The 18,761-nt window shown below is 46.2% G+C and overlaps 1 protein-coding gene across 48 annotated transcripts in view; it reads left to right on the top strand.

Moving 5' to 3' along the window:
- The window catches only part of Gpld1 (glycosylphosphatidylinositol specific phospholipase D1), a 48,104-nt gene that overhangs the window by 26,194 nt on the left and 3,149 nt on the right, over positions 1–18,761 (top strand). For 27 of the 48 annotated variants that reach the window (XM_087590111.1, XM_087590122.1, XM_087590092.1 and 24 more), the window contains 14 exons: positions 1,925–1,990; positions 3,584–3,704; positions 5,247–5,386; positions 9,210–9,396; positions 10,201–10,311; positions 10,629–10,703; positions 10,795–10,951; positions 12,282–12,423; positions 13,848–13,956; positions 14,032–14,125; positions 15,405–15,584; positions 16,083–16,243; positions 18,391–18,417; positions 18,503–18,553. In XM_087590111.1, the coding sequence (XP_087446237.1) occupies positions 1,925–1,990; positions 3,584–3,704; positions 5,247–5,386; positions 9,210–9,396; positions 10,201–10,311; positions 10,629–10,703; positions 10,795–10,951; positions 12,282–12,423; positions 13,848–13,956; positions 14,032–14,125; positions 15,405–15,584; positions 16,083–16,243; positions 18,391–18,417; positions 18,503–18,553 (1,621 nt within the window). 48 annotated transcript variants of the gene reach the window in all.

Here is an 18,761-nt window from a genome sequence, read left to right as displayed (position 1 = left end):
TTATGTTGCTAAACCTCCTAAGCTTTGATTTCCTGTTAAATGGGGATGCTCACCGTTCCACCTTAACAAGGCTGTGAGGAGTCTGTGTGAACCTCATGCAGAGCGGAGGGTTGAGCAAGCAAGTGCTTATTAAGTGCTGGCTCTATGATCACGGTTGCTAATAGGCAGAAGTTAAGGTTCTATTGGTCGAACCCCAGTGATAGTAGAGTAACTTTTTTTTTTCATCCTCCCTTCCTCCCTTCTTCCCTCTCCCCCTCCCTTCCTCCCTCACTTCTTTTCTTCCTCTGTCCTTCCCTCAGCCACATGCAACAGTCCTCAAGCCCAGCCCCATTTCTGGGTGACTTTGGACTGTTTCTGTACTTAGCTAAGGAAAGACAGGAAGAAACAGCAGAGGAGTACAGTTCCTACCTCTGTTCTAACTTACCAACACATGAAACTTCTCAAACTGATTGAACACACACACACACACACACACACAGAGAGAGAGAGAGAGAGAGAGAGAGAGAGAGAGAGAGAGAGAGAGAGAGAGAGAGAGAGAGATCAGAATTTATGGGAAATTTAAAGAAGGTTCTAGAAACAAAAAAAAATCACAAAAGAAGAAATGTATTTGCTTTTATTTACCAGCATCATCCCAGCTTACCAAGAGTACTTACCCTTTAAAATGCATTTTAAAGTGCACTTGTGTTATTTGAAGTATACAGTAGGCTTGCCCGAAGAAACAGTGAAAGTGGTGGTTATGCCCCAGCTGGAATTTGCCACATCGCCTTCTGACTCCAGCGGTGGTGTAAGAGGACTCACAGAGAAAGCCTTTTCCTCTGCTCAGAGTTGGCATGATGGGTTTGGAAAATGTGTGTGCACATACACACAATGAGCTTTAGTCAGCAGGAGAAATGGACTCACAACATCTGTAGGAAAATGGAGCTGAAGATGATCGTATTAGCTCAAATGAACCAGACTCAAAATATCGAGGTTTCTCTCATGTGTAGAACCTAGAAAACACAAACCATGCAATGTAAGGAGGAAGAGGGAGATGAGGGGGAGGAGGAGGAGGAGGAGGAAGAGGATGAAGATGAGGAGGAGGAAGGGGAGGAGGAGGAGAAAGAGGAGCAGGGTTTGTGAGAGGGGAGACGGAAGTGGATGGTGATTATGGTCCCAGTATATGATCTATATGAATTGAAGTGTCATCATGAGACCAGTCACTTTACATAATGAACAAATCCTCCAAAAAAGGGAAGGAGCTGGGCTGTAGCTTGCTTGGTGGAATGGATACAGGTCCAGCCTCAGAGCTGTCACAGACAGTGAGGTCTCAGTCTACCCAGCCCCCTTTCCATCCCTGGCTTTCCCTTGCTGTAAAGCCCTCATGCTTCTCCTAGTCTCCAGTGGCCTCCACAGATTCACAGTTCTGTTCCTTCCATAGCGTCCACACGCCTCCCATAAAGTCTCCTTTTGAATGAGGTCATCCCTTACATTTTCCAATGCCTTCTCACTTATAAAAGAGATACCTGCTTGATTTCCTGCTTAATTGGCAAATCTGTAGAACTTTGTAAGAGAGTGAAATTGAGCGCTGGAGATCTTTTCGGTGTACATCTGTCAGAGTTGGGCAAACATGCTGTAGCTGGGACCCAGTTTGTGTCACATTCTCAGACACTGGGCATTTCATGTTTGCCTGACAGCTTGGCAGAGAAGCCAGGAGGGCGGAGGAAAGTTTGGTTGCAGAGACTTGGGGTTTCCATCCAAATGGTCAGGCAATGAACTCTTTGAGCCTATGGGAGTGGTTTAAAGGTGACTCCATTGGCACAATGTATAGCACGTTGGACTCATAGTGACAAGAGTGGTTTAAAGTGCATCACTGATTGCCTGCCCATTAAAATCACACTTGGAGGGAAAGAAGAAAAGCACCTAACTCCTTCCACTGTTTTCCCAGTGACTGCAACCTGCCTGAGAACCCTCTGTTCATCTCCTGTGATGGTAGGAAGAACCACACCCTCAGGTAAGGGGGACCAGAAGAGTGCCTCTCTGGATGGGCTGCTGTGGAGAGGGTGCAGTATGTGAATCTAGTCTAGCCGAGCCATTTACAGCCAGATGACTTTGAAACACATTGGCAAATGTTTTTGAGCTACAACTTTTCTTTCTGATAGTGAAGAAAGATATCAACAGTCCTGAAACACTGCCATGGACTACAGATGGTAGCGGGCATAAGGCAGGTGCAGGCAATGAGTTGCTACCAACTTCCAAATCATGATGCCTTAATAAAAAGGAACACAATTTGTTATCAATAAAATAAAACAATAACATAAATAATAATAATATTGCTTAGAGATAGTCATTATACCAGGAACTCAGAGCACATGGCCTGAGAGATGTCATTGTAAATATGGCTGAGCATTGGAGAGCAAAGGGCCGACTGCTCTGAGAATTTACCACGGTGGCCCAACCAGGGCCCAGTGGAGTTTCCTTGAATAATCAATGTGATGTTTAAGAGCAAAATTCCTAAATAATCTAAATAGTAAAGTGAGGGCTTTCCCATGAAAGATCCTAAGGAGAGTTGGTGTGTTGTAAGAATTAAAAGGTGAAGGAAAGGCTCTGCCAAGGACCTACTGTTTACTTCATTTAAAGTAAGTCCAGTTATTGATGAAAAATATATTGTTTGTTGTTTATATATATTCTTTATGATTGTTGTCGATATATCTATATCTATATCTATATTTATATCTATATCTATCTACAGGTTAAGCTTACCTGTCTGTGGCTGTTGAAGTCCCTCCTCCCCTGGTGTCCCCCTAGGCCTTATTGTTCCCTTACTTTTAAGCATTCTGAAGCATTGGTGGCTCTTCTAGGCACCTGTGATGTAGGGTGTCTAAGATATGTGATTTTTTTAAAAGACAGCTTCTCATGTAGTCCAGGCTGGCCTTGAACTCACTGAGTAGCTCAGGCTGGCCTTGAACTCCTGATTTTCCTATCTCTACCTCCTCCTTCCTAAGTGCTAGAGTTATAGGCAGGTACCATTGTACTCAGTTCAAGATCTCTGAACTAGAAATTTTACTTTTTTTATTTTTTAACAGGATTTCTTTCTATAGTTTGGCTGTCCTGGAACTCATTATGTAGACCAGGCTGGACTTGACTCAAGAAAGCTCTGCCTGCCTCTGCCTCCTGAGTGCTGGGATTAAAGGTGTATACCACAATCAGGCTAGAAAATATATTTTAGTGACATAACTGATTATAGCTCATGTCTTTATGGATGAGTCAGTTTGCCTACATGCTGCCATCCTCAGGAGGTTGAGAGCTGTCTTGACCTCTTCAGTGAAACATGCAACACGTTTATGGTGTGGTATTCTACAAGTACTTTTACTCCTACTGTGAGCTCCAAGACCACAGAAATCATATGTTATTTTTGTTGTTATTTTTGTTGTTGTTCTTCTTGTTTCTCCTCTTCCTTCTTTCTCCCTTTCTTCCCCCTCTTTTTCCCTCTTCCCCTTCCCTCCTCCTTCCTCCTTCTTCTCTTTCTTCTTTCTGATGCTGGGTGTTGAACCCAAAGCCCATGTACATCCCGAACACACAGTAATACTATCTCTCTTTCCAGCAGCTCAAAAGTGCAGAAAAATGATTTTCACAGGAATTTGACCATGTTTATAAGTAAAGACATCAGGAAAAACCTCAACTACACAGAAAGAGGCGTGTTCTACAGCACAGGCTCCTGGGCCCCGGTGAGAACTTCCTGTTATCAGTGAAGGAGGGTGGACCACTTCTCTCAACAGCTTGCTTGTAGAGCCCTTGGGTACTGCTGTTCACACAAGTATCTGGGCTTGTGACAGGCACAGTGTCCTTGGCCTCTAAATGTGGTATATTCCAGAGATGCCCTAAGACATGAAAGTGGTCCAGTCACAGAGGCTCTGGACATCTAGGCTGGTCCTGCTTTGACCCTAGGCAAGTGCTTACTGCTTAAAGACTTCCTACATAGTCCCATGCTGTCAGACACCATTGCATGTGAAATGTATTCATAGAATCATTTCTCCCCTCAGACAAAAATTATACCTCATAATTAAGGCTGGCCTCAAACTCCTGGCATTCTTGGTCCTCCTGTCTCAGCTTTCTGGGTGCTGGGATTCTAGGCATGTGCCACCATGTCTCTACCACATAGGATCTTTGAGGTCACTTTGCTGTGGGGATGAAAATGAAAGCGAAATAGAAAGAGATTTGGTCTTTGGGAAATGTCAGCCTAATAGGAGCAACAAAAGCAGAAACATTCTTATGTGATAAAAGCTGTGATATGTTGGAGGACCTCAGAGGTCATGGGGGAAGACACCCCAACCTTAACGGTGGCTACCATTGCATTGGTGACTAGCATTTCATCGGCAGAAGAATGCATTTCTGGTGGTGAGCTGGGGAGATTTCAGGATGTTTGGAGAGTTGAGTAGTTTTCTTTGCCTGGAACCTAGGACACGATTCCAAGACTTGAAAATAGGTAGGCCCTGGGTTGTGGTTGTTCTCAAGACCAGGAGAGTTTAGACAGCAATGTAAATGTCACACACCGTGAGTGGGGCAAGGATTTGGGGAGGACCAGCTTCCTGAAGGTCAATCTGTACAGTCATATGGGATGGTCTTCTGCTGAGGGGGCAGAAGTCTACTGCAGTGAGGAAACATGACTGCTATGGCAGTGGGAGTGTGGGGCTGCTTGTTCACATTGTCACAGGCCGACAGGAACACAGAGGGCAGGGATGCTGGGGCTCAGTTCACTCCCTCCTTTTTAGTGAAATAAATGGGTCCTCAGTGGAGGATAGTGCTGCCCACATCCAGAGTAGGTCTTCCCTCCCCAGTTAAACTTCTCTGGAAATGGCCTCACAGACATGCCCAGAGGTGGATCTCCTAGGTGATTCTAGAGCAGTGGGGATTAACATCACAGAGAGCTGCTATTCCCAGTGTCTGTCCTGAGGGTTGATCGCTTACAATAGATGATACAATGTTTTCTGCATGAATGAATGCATAAGCCAGAACTGGGCATTAGACTAAGCAGTTTGGTACAGCCTGCTGGCAGGATGATAGTTGGGAGGACAGAGCTCATTGCTTGTCTGCAGGTTTTTACACCAGTGCTTGCCCTGAACCTGGCTGGCTAGCCTGCCTTCCTGTTCTTGGATATATCTCATCTGGTTTGAGCTAGCACATTGATATGAAGGTCTGTCTTCTTTGTCAATACTTCTTTTCCATGACTCCTGTTGATGCCACACGTCTAAAACAACCCTTCCTTTCAGGAATCCGTAACCTTTATGTACCAGACTCTGGAGAGGAACCTGAGGATGATGTTTACTGGCAACTCTCAGACAGCTCTGAAGCATGTCTCCAGTCCCTCTGCCTCCTACACCCTGTCTGTCCCCTATGCCAGGCTCGGCTGGTAAGAACGAGCTCATTAGATCGGGAATGTTGAATCCCATTCAGTCCTTCATAAGCTTTGGGATGGTATCATTAAGCAGGCACACAGGTTTGTAAATCTTAATTTCCCTGTATTGTCGAAGAAATTAGGAAGCAGAACATGGATTTATTTCAAGTTTGGGTGAACTGGAAGACAGAAAGAAATCTAATTCACTTCTGTCTTAGTTGGGGTTGACTGCTGTGAGCACACACCACGAACAAGGTAACTCTTCTGAGGACATTTAGTTGGGGCTGGCTTACAGGTTCAGAGATTCAGCCCATTATCATCAAGGCGGGGACAGGGCAGTGTCCAGGCTGGCATGGTGCAGGAGGAGCTGAGTTCTACATCTTCATCTGAAAGCCACTAGGAGAAGACTGACTCCCGCGTGGTTAGGAGGAGGGTCTCACTGCCCACCCCCTCAGTGACATACTTTCCTCCAACAAGGCCACACCTACTTCAACAAGGCCATATCTAATAGTGCATTCAAACCACTTACACTTACAGAAGGCTGGGGGACGAAGATGGAGACAAAAATTGATTTAGTTATAAGACATCTTCCTTGCTCCTTTCCTGGGCCTCAAGTTGCCCCCATTTTGTTAGAGAGTTTCTGCGAAAATTCAGACTAAGGAAAAATAGGGTCTGCCGTGGCTTCTGTTCTACCACTGTGATAAAACACCAGAATCAAAAGCAACTTGGGGGCGAAAGTGTTTGTCTGCATTATATGTCCAGATACAGTCCATCTTCAGGAAAAACCAAGGCCAGAACTCAAACAGGGTAGGAACCTGGAGGTAGCAACTGAGGAGAGAGCTGCTTACTAGCTTTGCCTTCATGGCTTGCTCAGCCGGATGTCTTATACAACCCAGTACCACCTATTGAGGGATGTCATTGCCCAAAGTGGGCTGGACCACTCCACATCCATCATTAATCAAGAAAATGCCTCAGACACTTACCTATAGGCCAGGCTAATGGATCAGTTTTCTCAACTGAAGATCCCTCTTTCCAGATGAAGCTGGCTTATATCAAGCTGCAAAAAAACAAAAACAAAACAAAACAAAAAAAACCAGCACAGGGTTATTTAAAAAATGTTTTTTAGATTAAAAAAATATATGTATTTGAGTATTTTGTCTGAATGTATGTTATGTGCACCATGTGTGTTTTTGGTGCCTCTGAGGGCATCACATTTCCCGGATCTATAGTTACAGACAATTATGAGCCACCTTGTGGGTGCCCAGTGCAAATGTTCTTAATTACTGAGCCATCTCTCCAGTCCCAGAAACTTGGTTTGTAAATACTGCCAATTTGAAAAGAGTTATGTTTGGTGCTGTGAAGTGTGAGGTCCCCAGGCTAGCAGAGGTCTTTGTCTGGAGTCCCATTCTTTACAGAGGTATAGAGTTGGAAGCCTTTTTCTGTTATTTTTTGGAAGTAACTCATTTCCTGAATGCCTGTTAAACACACTAATATTGCAACTGAAAAGGGGGTGAGCTGGACAGCCAAAGAGAGAGGCATAAGGTGTCTGTCCAGGATGTCTCTTTGATAGGGCTCCTGATTGAGTTAGAACCCATGTTTTTCTATAATATAGATACTCAACCTGGTCTACATAGTGAGTTCCCAGACCCCTCGGGCCTGTCTCAAACAAATAAAGAAACCAACACAAAACAAACAAACAAAAATGAACCCAAACGTGATTTTCTAATTAGTTCATCATCATAAAATCGCTAATTTCATGGCTAAGCTATTTAGGTTTCAATAGGTCTTTACAGTTGGGCAAATATATGTAAGCAACAAGTGTCATTTTGTAGAATATCTTCAAGGCCCCAGTGTTCTTGGGGACTTATTATCATGGACTTTCCTAAGTAGTATATTGATGCTCCAAGAATGCAAGCAGAGAGGCAGGATTGTTTGAATACTGTTGCTTCTGGTACACTTTATAGAGGGAGTGGGGGGAGGCTTCTTTTGATTTTGAACGTAGCCAGGTGAGGAACGTGATAATCTGGATGGCTTGGCAACAATGCTATGTCTTCTCAGAGCGGTTTCTGTAGTAATAGTATTTTAAAAAATCCTGGCATGGGGATTTCTACTCACCGTAGACTCTTTATGTTCCCAGATGAAACACACATGACCCTATGGTGGCTCGCTCTCTTCCTCCTGAAATTCTTCTTCCACGGCAGCTCCTTTCTCCTCTCTCCCCTTCTCGTGATCTCCTCTTTCTAATAAACCTTTCCTGTCTCTCTTACCCAACTATTAGCTGCCAGCATCTTTATTCACCAATCAGAATTAACTTGGGGAGGGTCCCAGAGGCCAGAGCTCGGAGGCCAGCACTTAGCATTATAATAAGGTGTAAAAGACAAAAACCTCCACAGGATTCTGATGGCCCTTTAATTGGGGGAGGGGGTACACTGATACCTGCAGCAAGCACAAGGGACTGGGAGGTGAATTCTACCTCTGGTGTCATTCACCTGTGAGTGAAGGCTCTTCCTTACCACGCCCCCAGCATTTAGCCACGCCCCCAGCAGAGCCAAAGGCAGGAGTGGCAGCTGCAGCCACCGGAAGCAGGACCCTTCCCACTGGCTAGTTTTAGACCCAGGGGCTGTGCCCTGCCCTTTGCCTTTCTGCCGGCATCTTAGAAACAGCTTTGTCTTCCCCCCTACGCCATGTTACTTGTTCATTCCATGGCCATGTGAACTAGAATAAGCAAAACTTATGTTCTTTTCAGCCCCGGGGTCACATGTGAACCATTGACTGTCATCTCTGCAGCCAGTCAGTCACAAGTGCCACTTAGAAATATTATTTAACTTGATACAAAAACACAGTTCTCATCTCAAAGATAGAGTATATTCTAGAGCCAACTATGAGTGACCATGGTGGTCTAGGAGCAAATGCTGTGTTCCTATCCAATGTGGTAGCAATTTCATTAAGTTTTTATAGTAACATAACACAGAAAGTTATAAATCAAGATACTTTAAAAAACATATTGGTAGGGCCAGGTATGGTGGTATATTGCTTTAGTCCTAACACTTGGGAGGTAGAGGCAGGAGGATCTCTATGAGTTCTGGACCAGCCTGGTCTACATAGTGAGTTTCAGGTTGGCTACATATAGAAACTGTCTCAAAACAAACAAACAATCACAAACTGTACTGGTGGGAACACCAAGCAGGCTGGTTAGATTATAATGAATGCTACAGACGTCACATGGTATCCCTAACATTCTTAGCTTTGGGCTTGCCCTGCTAATACAGCCTGGAAGGATTTCCCTGATCATCTCAAGGATGTGAGGTCAGACGGGCAAGCAATGAATGGCCACCGAGATGCCAAAGATAATTTGGCTCCAGATCTGCAGCACTTCAGCTCTCTGCAGTCAGGAACTTCCCATCAATCCTGTAGAATCTTTGATACGGGGTTGGTGCTCCCCTACCCTTGGGAATATCAATTCATCACTAAAGATGCTGGCTACCTAATTTAATGCCATAAAAACTGGGCTGTGCTGGTAGCATAGAAGTAAACCATGTATTTGATTAGGAAACAATGAATCTCAATGGCTGCTTGTAGGACAGCTCTATGAGGCTGTTCCTCACCTACTCTGGTTCTGTGGTCCAGAAAGACCAGGGGCCTTTAGCTGTCCATTTTGTTTTGTTCACCTGTGTAGAGTGACTCTGAATCCCACAAATGATACAGCTTCCCACCCCCACATGAATGTTCTCAGAAGTTGTGCAGACTGTAGACTCAGCTGGGATAGCTAACCAGATTGTGGTTCTACAGAGGACAGCAAGTGGTGTGACTGTAGCCCTCTGTCCTCTCCTTCTCTAAGGGTCATGGCCTCAGCTGACCTCAACCAGGATGGGCACGGCGACCTCATGGTGGGTGCACCAGGCTACAGCCACCCTGGCCGCTTCCAGATCGGGCGGGTGTACATCATCTATGGCAATGATTTGGGCCTGCCCCCCATCGACCTGGACTTAGACAAGGAGGCTCATGGGGTCCTGGAGGGCTTCCAGGTGAGATGCCCTATCACATCTTTCCTCTCTTAGGGGCGAGTGAGCCACTGCTGACATTTTCAAATGCTTTCATTGTTTTTGTTTTTCTGGTACTGGGGATTAAATCCAAGACGTCACACATGACAGACAAGTGCTCTATCCACCAGGGTTTAGCCCCGTCCCTCACTCAGGCTACTAGACAAGCACTGTGCTAAGCCCTACCCACAGCTTCTCGCTGAGGGTACTTATAAGGCAAGCATTCTACATCTGAGCGCCCTCATCCCTCACTGAGGGGCACTGTAAAGCAAACACTCTTCTGTTGAACCCTCCCAGATATTCGATGGGGATTCTAGGGGAGTCCTCTGCCACTGAGCGTCCCCTCTTCCCCCACTGGAGGATTCTGGGTCAGCATTCTACCCAATAAACTCAGTATATACTCTCAGCCCTTCTCTTGGGGAGTCTAGTGCTCTATCACTGAGCCATGCTTAACCCTCGCACTGAGGAATCCTAGGTAGGTCTTATATCACTGAATAACCCCTCAAAATATTGCTGGAAGATTCTAGGCCATCACTAGACTTTGGAAGCCTGTGCCCAGTCCTGTGTCATCATGAGCCTCCCTGTGTCCTTGGCTACCTTGGAGGATTAGGCTTGCTGTTTCAAAGCTACTCTGCGCTTTGCTGTGAATGAGTGGCTGAATCTCAAGAGAGCCTCAGCACAGCTCCTGGAGATGACTCAGCCCATCGGTAGAGGCCCAGGGTTAGCTCCTACTGGTCCCCAGCCCTAGCATCCATACGTAGGCCAGAGAAGTAACTTGTGTTTCCTCAGCCTTCAGGTCGCTTTGGCTCAGCTTTGGCAGTGCTGGACTTCAACAAGGATGGGCTGCCTGATCTGGCTGTGGGTGCTCCCTCCGTGGGCTCAGGGCAGCTCACCTACAATGTAAGGCCGGGAGGGAGGCAGAGGTGGAGAGGGGCCTAGGGTATGGAGCAGTGTGCCTGGCAAGAAGGTAACAGGAGCGGAGAGGGAACATGTTCTGGGGAGGAGTCATGGCTGCAGACTGGGGACAAGGATTAAAAATGGCCTTTATTCTCCCCCTGCTTTGGAATAAATACACAGCCAAACCTTGTGTTGAACAAACAGCAGTATCTGCCAGGTTTCAGATCTCTGGGACTAGTGGGTACTCTCTGTTTTGCTGTGCTTAGGGTTTAGGGTTCTCGATACCATGAAAGCGTTATGGTTTGTTGCTGTTTGTCTAGGGCTCTGTGTATGTCTACTATGGTTCCCAGCAAGGGAGGTTGTCTTCTTCCCCTAACATCACCATCTCCTGCAAGGTATGTTTCTGCCTTGTGTCTGGGCCTTACTCAGCTGCTGTGCCATGGCCTCTGGGACTGATGGATTGTGCTTTCCTGTCTTCCTCCTAAGGACACCTACTGTAATTTGGGCTGGGCTCTCTTGGCAGCAGACGCAGATGGAGATGGCCAGCATGATCTGGTGATCAGTTCACCTTTTGCACCAGGTGGAGGGAAGCAGAGAGGAATTGTGGCTGCCTTTTATTCACACCCCAGACGGAACGACAAAGGTAGACATTGATGGGGGAGTGGCAGAGTTAGGGGCTTAACTGTGGCTGCCATGACACCTCTTGCATTTGGGCCTGTGTGCTAAATGTCAACAGAAAGGCTCTCATGCTGATAGAGGTCATGGCAAAAGATGAGGAGAGAAATGCCAATGAGGGCAGGTGAGGTGGCTCAGTGGATAAGTGCTATGGCTGACAACCTGAGTTCAGTCTCCAGAGTACATATGGTAGAGGGAGAGAACTGACTTCTGAAATGTTGTTCTTTGACCTCCACATGTATGTCATGGCATGTGGGTACTCAAACATATGCGTGTGCGCACACACACACACACACACACACACACACACACACACACACACACACACCATAAATAAATGTTTAATAAATGGTAATCACTGAGTATACAAAGGTTACCTGGTTTCTTGATACCCGTACAAAGGGACAAGAGGTTATTCTCACAGCTTCAAAGAGTGAAACAGAAAGGCTGTGAAGGCTGAGGGCCAAAGCCTCACACTTGCTCCAACTCCCTGAGAAGACTTTTCTAAATAGTATCCTTACCCTTTGGAAAGGAGCTCCCGAAACATACTTCTTGTCTGAAGTGTGACATCTACTAATAATGCTGGGGTCCTGGAATCCATATTTAACAACAAGCTCTGCAGAATCTCAGAAGGGGCCTGGTTCTCACATGCTCATAGACAGGGCCTGGTTCTCACATGCTCATACACAAGACCTGGTTCTCACATGCTCATAGACAGGGCCTGGTTCTCACATGCTCATAGACAGGGCCTGGTTCTCACATGCTCATAGACAGGACCTGGTTCTCACATGCTCATAGACAGGGCCTGGTTCTCACATGCTCATAGACAGGGCCTGGTTCTCACATGCTCATAGACAGGGCCTGGTTCTCACATGCTCATACACAGGACCTGGTTCTCACATGCTCATACACAAGACCTGGTTCTTACATGCTCATACACAAGACCTGGTTCTCACATGTTCATAGACAGGACCTGGTCCTCATATGCTCATAAACAGAACCCATCCTTCTATCCCAGGTCCTCCCTCACAAGGAATAGGTACCACTCACTAGGTCAAACAGAAGGTTGTTTTCAAGACAGGGCCTCACAGTACCAGGCTAGCCTCAAACTGTGTATAGCCAAGGATGACCTTGAACCCTTGATTCTTCTGCCTCCACATCCTAGGTTCTGGGATTACAGATTCGTGCCACCATGCCTGTAACACACCTTTCTTTGAGTGTTTCATGTTCATTTACTGGGACTGGGTTTTGTTGGCTGATGATTGATTGGTTGACTGATGGGGACTGGTGTTCTTTAGAGTCACTGACTTTGGACGAAGCTGACTGGAAGGTGAACGGGGAGGAGGACTTCTCATGGTTTGGATACTCCCTTCATGGGGTCACAGTGGCAAACAGAAGCCTGCTGCTGATTGGGAGCCCGACCTGGAAGAATATCAGCAGGTCAGTGTTGACATCAGGATCTGGAAACAACCATAGGGGCAGGTGCCAGCTGTTGGGGACCTCATTAAGTGTGGGGTATGAAGGAGAGGGTAAATGGTGTTGCCCTTAGAAGGAACTTCTCTGGAGGGAGGCCACAGACTTTTCATCTGAGAAGCTATATTGGCTTGCAAGAACCACCACAATGAATTCCTCAGCCAAGGAGTTTAAAATCAGAAATATTTCATTCTACAGTTCTGGAAGTTGGAAATCCCAGATCAAACTGTGGGCAAGGTTCTACCTCTGTTTGGCTTATATATGGCCATCTTTGTTATAGTCATTCCTGCAAGCCACAGCACTCTTCAAAGGAAATAAAAAAATAGCTTATTCTTAAAAAAAGAAGTTTGTTTAAAGGACCCTCAGAGGCCAGAAGGCGGTGTTGGAGTCCCCTGGAACTGGAGTTACAGCCAGTCGTGAGGCACCATGTAGGTGCTGGGAATCGAACCCCAATCCTGAAGAAGAGCAACCAGTGCTCTTAACTGCTGAGTTGTCTCTCCAGCCCCAGAAATAGGTTACTCTTGAGCCAAATATGACTGACTGGGACACCGGGACACAAATTTAAGTTGTTCAAATAGCACATTCAAATGCAGAAACGGTTTCATGAAATTCCATTAGTTACAGAACAAAAGAAAGTAAGAAACGACAACATCCTTTCCAAATAAGTTGGTGGAAGCAACAGGTAGGTTACAGAAGTTCAAGGACTCTCCGCTAGCTTCAGAGGCTTTCTGAAGATGTTTAGCCTGTGAGATGGTGGGAGGTAGTTGTCTATGGCTTTCAAAGGGTTTTAACTAAGAGTCACAGAGATGATAGGTCAGGTACAAAGATGGGCAGTGAGTAGCAGCTATTAAAGCCTGAGGCCACTTAGCTCTGGATCTGCCCCATTACAACAATCAGGAAGCAAGCCAATCATTTGACCATGTAGAGACTAACTGGAGTTCACCCTGACCTTCACCCTGGGAATGTCACACACTCTGGTTTGTCAGGGTGCTACTGTTCACGTGAGTCCTATTTGACTATGGCTGTCCCCAGTGCTCTGCTTTTCACCCAGTGATCCTTTTAAAGACATTACCTCCAACACAGTCTGATTCTGAAGTCCTGGCAGTCAGGACTTCCACCTAGGACACCAGCAGTGGTGTGGGCCGTGAGTATAATCCAACCACTGGTAGCAGGCGTTTTTGCTTTTGCCGCAGAGAGGAGGTAGAGGGTTGATGTGAGACCCGGGAGCCTCCGTGTTAGTGAGATTAACTTCATAGGAGCCGATGTTGCAGTTCAGGACCACAGGACAGAGCCGAAGGGTCTACATAGTGGGGTGAGGCTCCTTTCCTGGACACTGAACCCCTTGGGGACAAGCATCCTGCATTTGCCACTAACCATTGTGTTCTCCCCAGGATGGCACGCTCAAGCCACCAAAAGAACCAAGAGAAAAAGAGCCTGGGAAGGGTGTATGGCTACTTCCCCCCAAACCGGCAGAGGGAAATCACTATCTCGGGAGATAAGGTACCACAGCCTCTCTTTCTAGGGCAGTTTGCTGCAGTGAGCTTGCTTGGGGTAACAACCGATTGTTCTTTACAGGCAATGGGAAAGCTGGGTACATCCCTGTCCAGTGGTTATGTGAGGGTGAATGGCACCCTAACCCAAGTCCTGCTGGTTGGAGCCCCTACTCATGGTAGGTCACCTACACTCTGTGAGGCTCTCTGACCATGTTGCCTTGACAGAAAAGTCATGGGAACTTTGCCAGGCACAAGTGGACTTAAGTGCTTCCTGTTTGAAAGTCATGAATAGCAAGTTGTGTAACCTCTCTGAACTTGTATATCGTCATCTACAAAATGGCTATAGTATCGATATTTCAAAAGTTGTTGAAATGATGCATGAAAGTGTGTCGAAAGCTTCCGCACTACTGACCCCAGAGCTAGAGAAGAGCTGTTTTGTTTTGTTTCTGGTTTTGTTATTGAGACACTAACCCAGGCTTGCCTGAAACTTGGGATTGACACTGCTGGCCCCCACTCTTGCAGACCAAGCAGAGGCAGGAAGATCAGAGGGGTTCAAGGCCAGCCTCTGCTACGTAGTGAGTTTGAGGGTACCCTGGGCTACATGAGATTGTCTCAACAAACACACCCAAAGTTTACAGGATAGACAGACGACTCAGTTCTACCACCTATGTCACGCAGCTCACAATTGCCTGTAACTCCAGCTCCAGGGGATCGAGTACCACCCTCTGGCTCTTGTGGGCACTTGCTCATGCACATAACACACGGACACAGAATAAATATTTAAAAAGCTCAACTCATATTTTTAAAAAAATAAATTTTATTATTTTTTAAAATTTTAGTTTTTGAGTAGTCAAGTCTTTAATAATGTTGGCCACTTGAAGCGTGTGGTGGTTGGGAAGGTGGGATAGAAGACCTATCAGCAAATTCCTCATATACTTTTCTTTCTTTACTAGAAAATGTGTATCTTATCGTAAGCATGTTCTGTGTTAAATATTCTTAAAAAACACGGTTGTTCTTATATATACTGTGTTTTTCTCACTTGCTCCTGGCACTAATCTTTGAGGGAAACACTCCGGAGGGAAATGCCTTGACATTCTTCTGGAGGAGGGGCTGAGCTGTAGGAACGGAACCCAGACCTGGGAAAATTACGGGCTAATTTTCTGATACGATGGGTACTTCAGGGAGACTCCCAGACTAGAGGAGCCAGTGTTCCCTGACACCCTCCCTGCATAGAGCCAAACTGTTTCCCAGAATGATTGCTTCCTGTAAGCAGGGAAGAGACTTCAATAGTGAGCCTGTATCTGGCAAAGGTCTGGCTGTGTGGTCACCGCACAGGTGGGGACGGATGTGAGAACCTTGCTGCACTTAAGTGCATGTGCCTGGGGCATAAATGGGATGCTGGTGGGGTCCTGTCTTCACTTGTACGATGCCAGGTGGCCCTGTGGCTTGTTTCAGATGACGTGTCTAAAATGGCATTCCTAACCATGACCCTGCACCAGGGTGGAGCCACTCGGATGTACGAGCTAGCCCCTGAGAAGACACAGCCTGCTCTGCTCAGCACCTTCAGCGGAGACCGACGCTTTTCTCGATTTGGTAGTGTTCTACACCTGACAGACCTGGATGACGATGGCTTAGGTAAGGCCGGGAATAGTGACTTTAGCTAAAGCGAACCCCCTTCATATTCAATGGACCTGTGTCCTAGTTACATGGATCGGCTTCTGCCTCTCACTGACAGTCCAGCGGGCCAAGAGACATGTTTTGTTTTGTTCTTAAAGGCACTACCTCACTTACTTCAGGTTCGCTTCTAACTCCTATGCAGCCAAGGCTGATTTTTCAACTGTTGATCCTCTTGCCTTTATCTACATGTGTATGCCACACCTGGCTCCAAGGGCTTCTAGACCTGAGCTTAGATGCACACGGACAAACTGCATTTCCTGAAGACTTAGTGGGAGGATCACCGGGTCCGTTATTGATGGCTGACAAAGTGGGAAACAAAGGCCTTTAGCTGACTTTGGAGGCAGCTATGGCAGACAGAAGCACATACTGATTACATGGGAAGCAGGCTCAGGATCCTGAGGTGGAGGAGGGAAGGCTGACAGGAGCCTAATGCTTCTCTCCACTTTGTGTTAACAGATGAAATCATCATGGCTGCCCCACTGAGGATAACAGATGTCACTTCTGGACTGCTTGGGGGAGAAGATGGGCGAGTGTACATTTATAATGGCATGCATACCACCTTAGGTGATGTGACAGGCAAATGCAAGTCCTGGATGACTCCATGTCCAGAGGAGAAGGTAAGGGAGGCCTTTGGAGTCCATGATGGGGAAGGCCTAGTGCCTAGTCATCTGTCAGGGATGTGCTTACAACCATGCTGGTTGCCTCTAGAGCTGGAACCTTGTTCACAGTTGGCCATGCCCTGAGGTGCCCAGGGTAGGGGGCTAAAGCAGGCTCTGCCCACATTGGAATTTCACCAAACACTGCAGTCCTTTGTGTTTTGAGTATTGCTTCTTTACTTTCTCTGATGGTTCCTTATGTTTCCAAGCATTTAGCTTGGTTATTATCACTCGTTATTATTATTATCGTTCTTAAATTTGGAAATTAAGGTAGTGCACATGCCTTTGACCCCAGCACCCAGGAAAGGCATTGAGGTCTGTGAGTTTGGAGCCAGCCTGGTCTACCTAGTGAGTTCTCTGCCACAGCCACAAAGTGGGACCTTGTCTCAAAAACAAACAAAAAGGATTTTTTTAAAACGGCAAAATGAAAGTTTAATGTAAAAAATGTAGGAAATACAGGAACACAAAGAGGAGCATTAAAATTAACCTCCTTTGAATCCTGCAGAGCTTTCCCATTAGCCAGAGTGCATAGTCTTCTAGTATTTTCTACCATTTGAAATGTTAGGATTGTGGGGGTTGTGGGGAGGAGGCAGGGTCTTGTAGGCAGTCCTGTTTGGCCTGGAGCTTGTGTTAGTCTCCCTGCGTTTGCCTAACTGGTGCAGGGATCCCAGGCGAGCAGTGCCATGTCCTACTTAGTGCGCACACAATAAAGCACTGTGTAGCTGAATCCGCACCAAAGCCATGAAGATGCCAGTGACAGACAAAGAGCCTGAAGGACAGAGGGCTTCTGTTCAAGGCACACTGCAGACGGCAGCCAAGGACCTGCACTAAGACCGGTTTCTTTTTCTTTCTCCTTTTTTGTACACTATATTTTGTAATACTTCTGAAATGTGTAAGGGATATTATTTTTGAAAGCAGAGAAAAATGATATGTTTGACATATAGTCCAGACACAAAAGTAACATAAGAAAAATATAGAAAATCAGCAATCACCTAAGACCTGTTTCTAACACTTAACCAGTAAGATCACAACATGCATATTTTGTTCAAAAACTAACTTGTTTTTTTAAAGGTATAGTCCAGGCTGGCCTCAAACTTCCCACTTCTAACCTCCCAAGCGCTTAGTTTTAATCAAACGGTATGCAAGCTGAGCATCCCCAGTCTAAAATCTGAAATGCTGCAAAAACAAAGACTTCTCAAGATCTGATATGAAATTGCAAGTGGAAATTCTACAGTAGGGGACTGGTCTCATGTACAAAGCCATCAGCGTACGGGACAGAACGGTCAGGCTGTGGTCCTCACAAATATATCTCCTGGTGGTCTCAGGCCCATCCTCTGGAGATCTCACTGTGTATCTGTAGATACTCCACAACTGGAGAGACCCCAGGCCTTCTGGATAAGGCTTATTCACCTCGTATTGGGTAGTGAGGTGGCTCAGGGTCTAAGGAACTTGCTGCCAAGCCTGGGGGCCTAGGATCCACATGGTAGGAGGACCTACTCTCAAGTTGCCCTCTGACCTCCACATGCATGCCTTGGCACATATGCATGCACAGCAACCCAATAAACAGCAGAATATGCAAAGAGCAAACACAGAAAAGATGCAGCCCAGATCCTAGATTTTATGGGAAAGTATACATTGTTCTATACGGATGTAGATATGGTGGTGACAACTGTAACTCTAGTACTCCAAAGGCAGAAGAGGGAGGACTAGGAATTCAAGGATGGCCTTGGCTATATAGTGAATTTGTGGCCAGCCTGGATTACATGAGATCCTGCTAAGGGGTGGGGAGGGGGGTTCTGTTATCTGCCAACTCTTTTATCTTGGAATAAAACCACTTAACTGACTTTCCTGAAGTGGTGATCACTAGTCATTGTGGCCAATTCCATTATAAATTGTAGGGTCAACATTTCCATGTAAATGATTTCTTACAACAGATAAGGCGTTAGGATCTAGGGTTCTACAAATGGAATTTCTGGGGTTAAAGGGCATACTTGAACGAATCCGGAAACACTGAACTATGAGCACGAAGCTGTCAGACGGGCTCAAAGCTCTGTGTGAGTAGGAATTACATACCATGCTGAAGGTCTCCCTGCTGCTCTTTCTTCCAGGCCCAGTATGTGCTAATTTCTCCAGAGGTAAGTATCCCGAAGGCCTGACACCCCACCCCAGCACCTTGTGCTTACACCGACTGCTAAACAAACCATGATGTGTGTTTTACAGGCAAGTTCAAGGTTTGGGAGCTCACTGGTGTCTGTGCGGTCTAAGGAAAGGGTGAGTACCGGACCTGTGCTTTGACACCAGATCTGATAGTCTCTTTTTAGTTTAGAAAAGAAGGAACATGTGAACTTAATCCCACTACTTTTTAAGTATGGACCCCCACACCCCTCTGCCACTCTGCAGCCAGGCTTAGCAGGGGATTGCTTGTGGGCCAACTATATCTGACTTTAAAAAAAATGGCCATCGTATTCTAAATAGTTGA

Source organism: Rattus norvegicus, chromosome 17, assembly GCF_021556685.1.
Source record: "Rattus norvegicus strain SHRSP/BbbUtx chromosome 17, alternate assembly SHRSP_T2T, whole genome shotgun sequence".
NCBI lineage: Eukaryota > Metazoa > Chordata > Mammalia > Rodentia > Muridae > Rattus > Rattus norvegicus.
The sequence above is the reverse complement of the archived record's forward strand: the minus strand, read 5'-3'. Positions and strand labels throughout refer to the sequence as shown.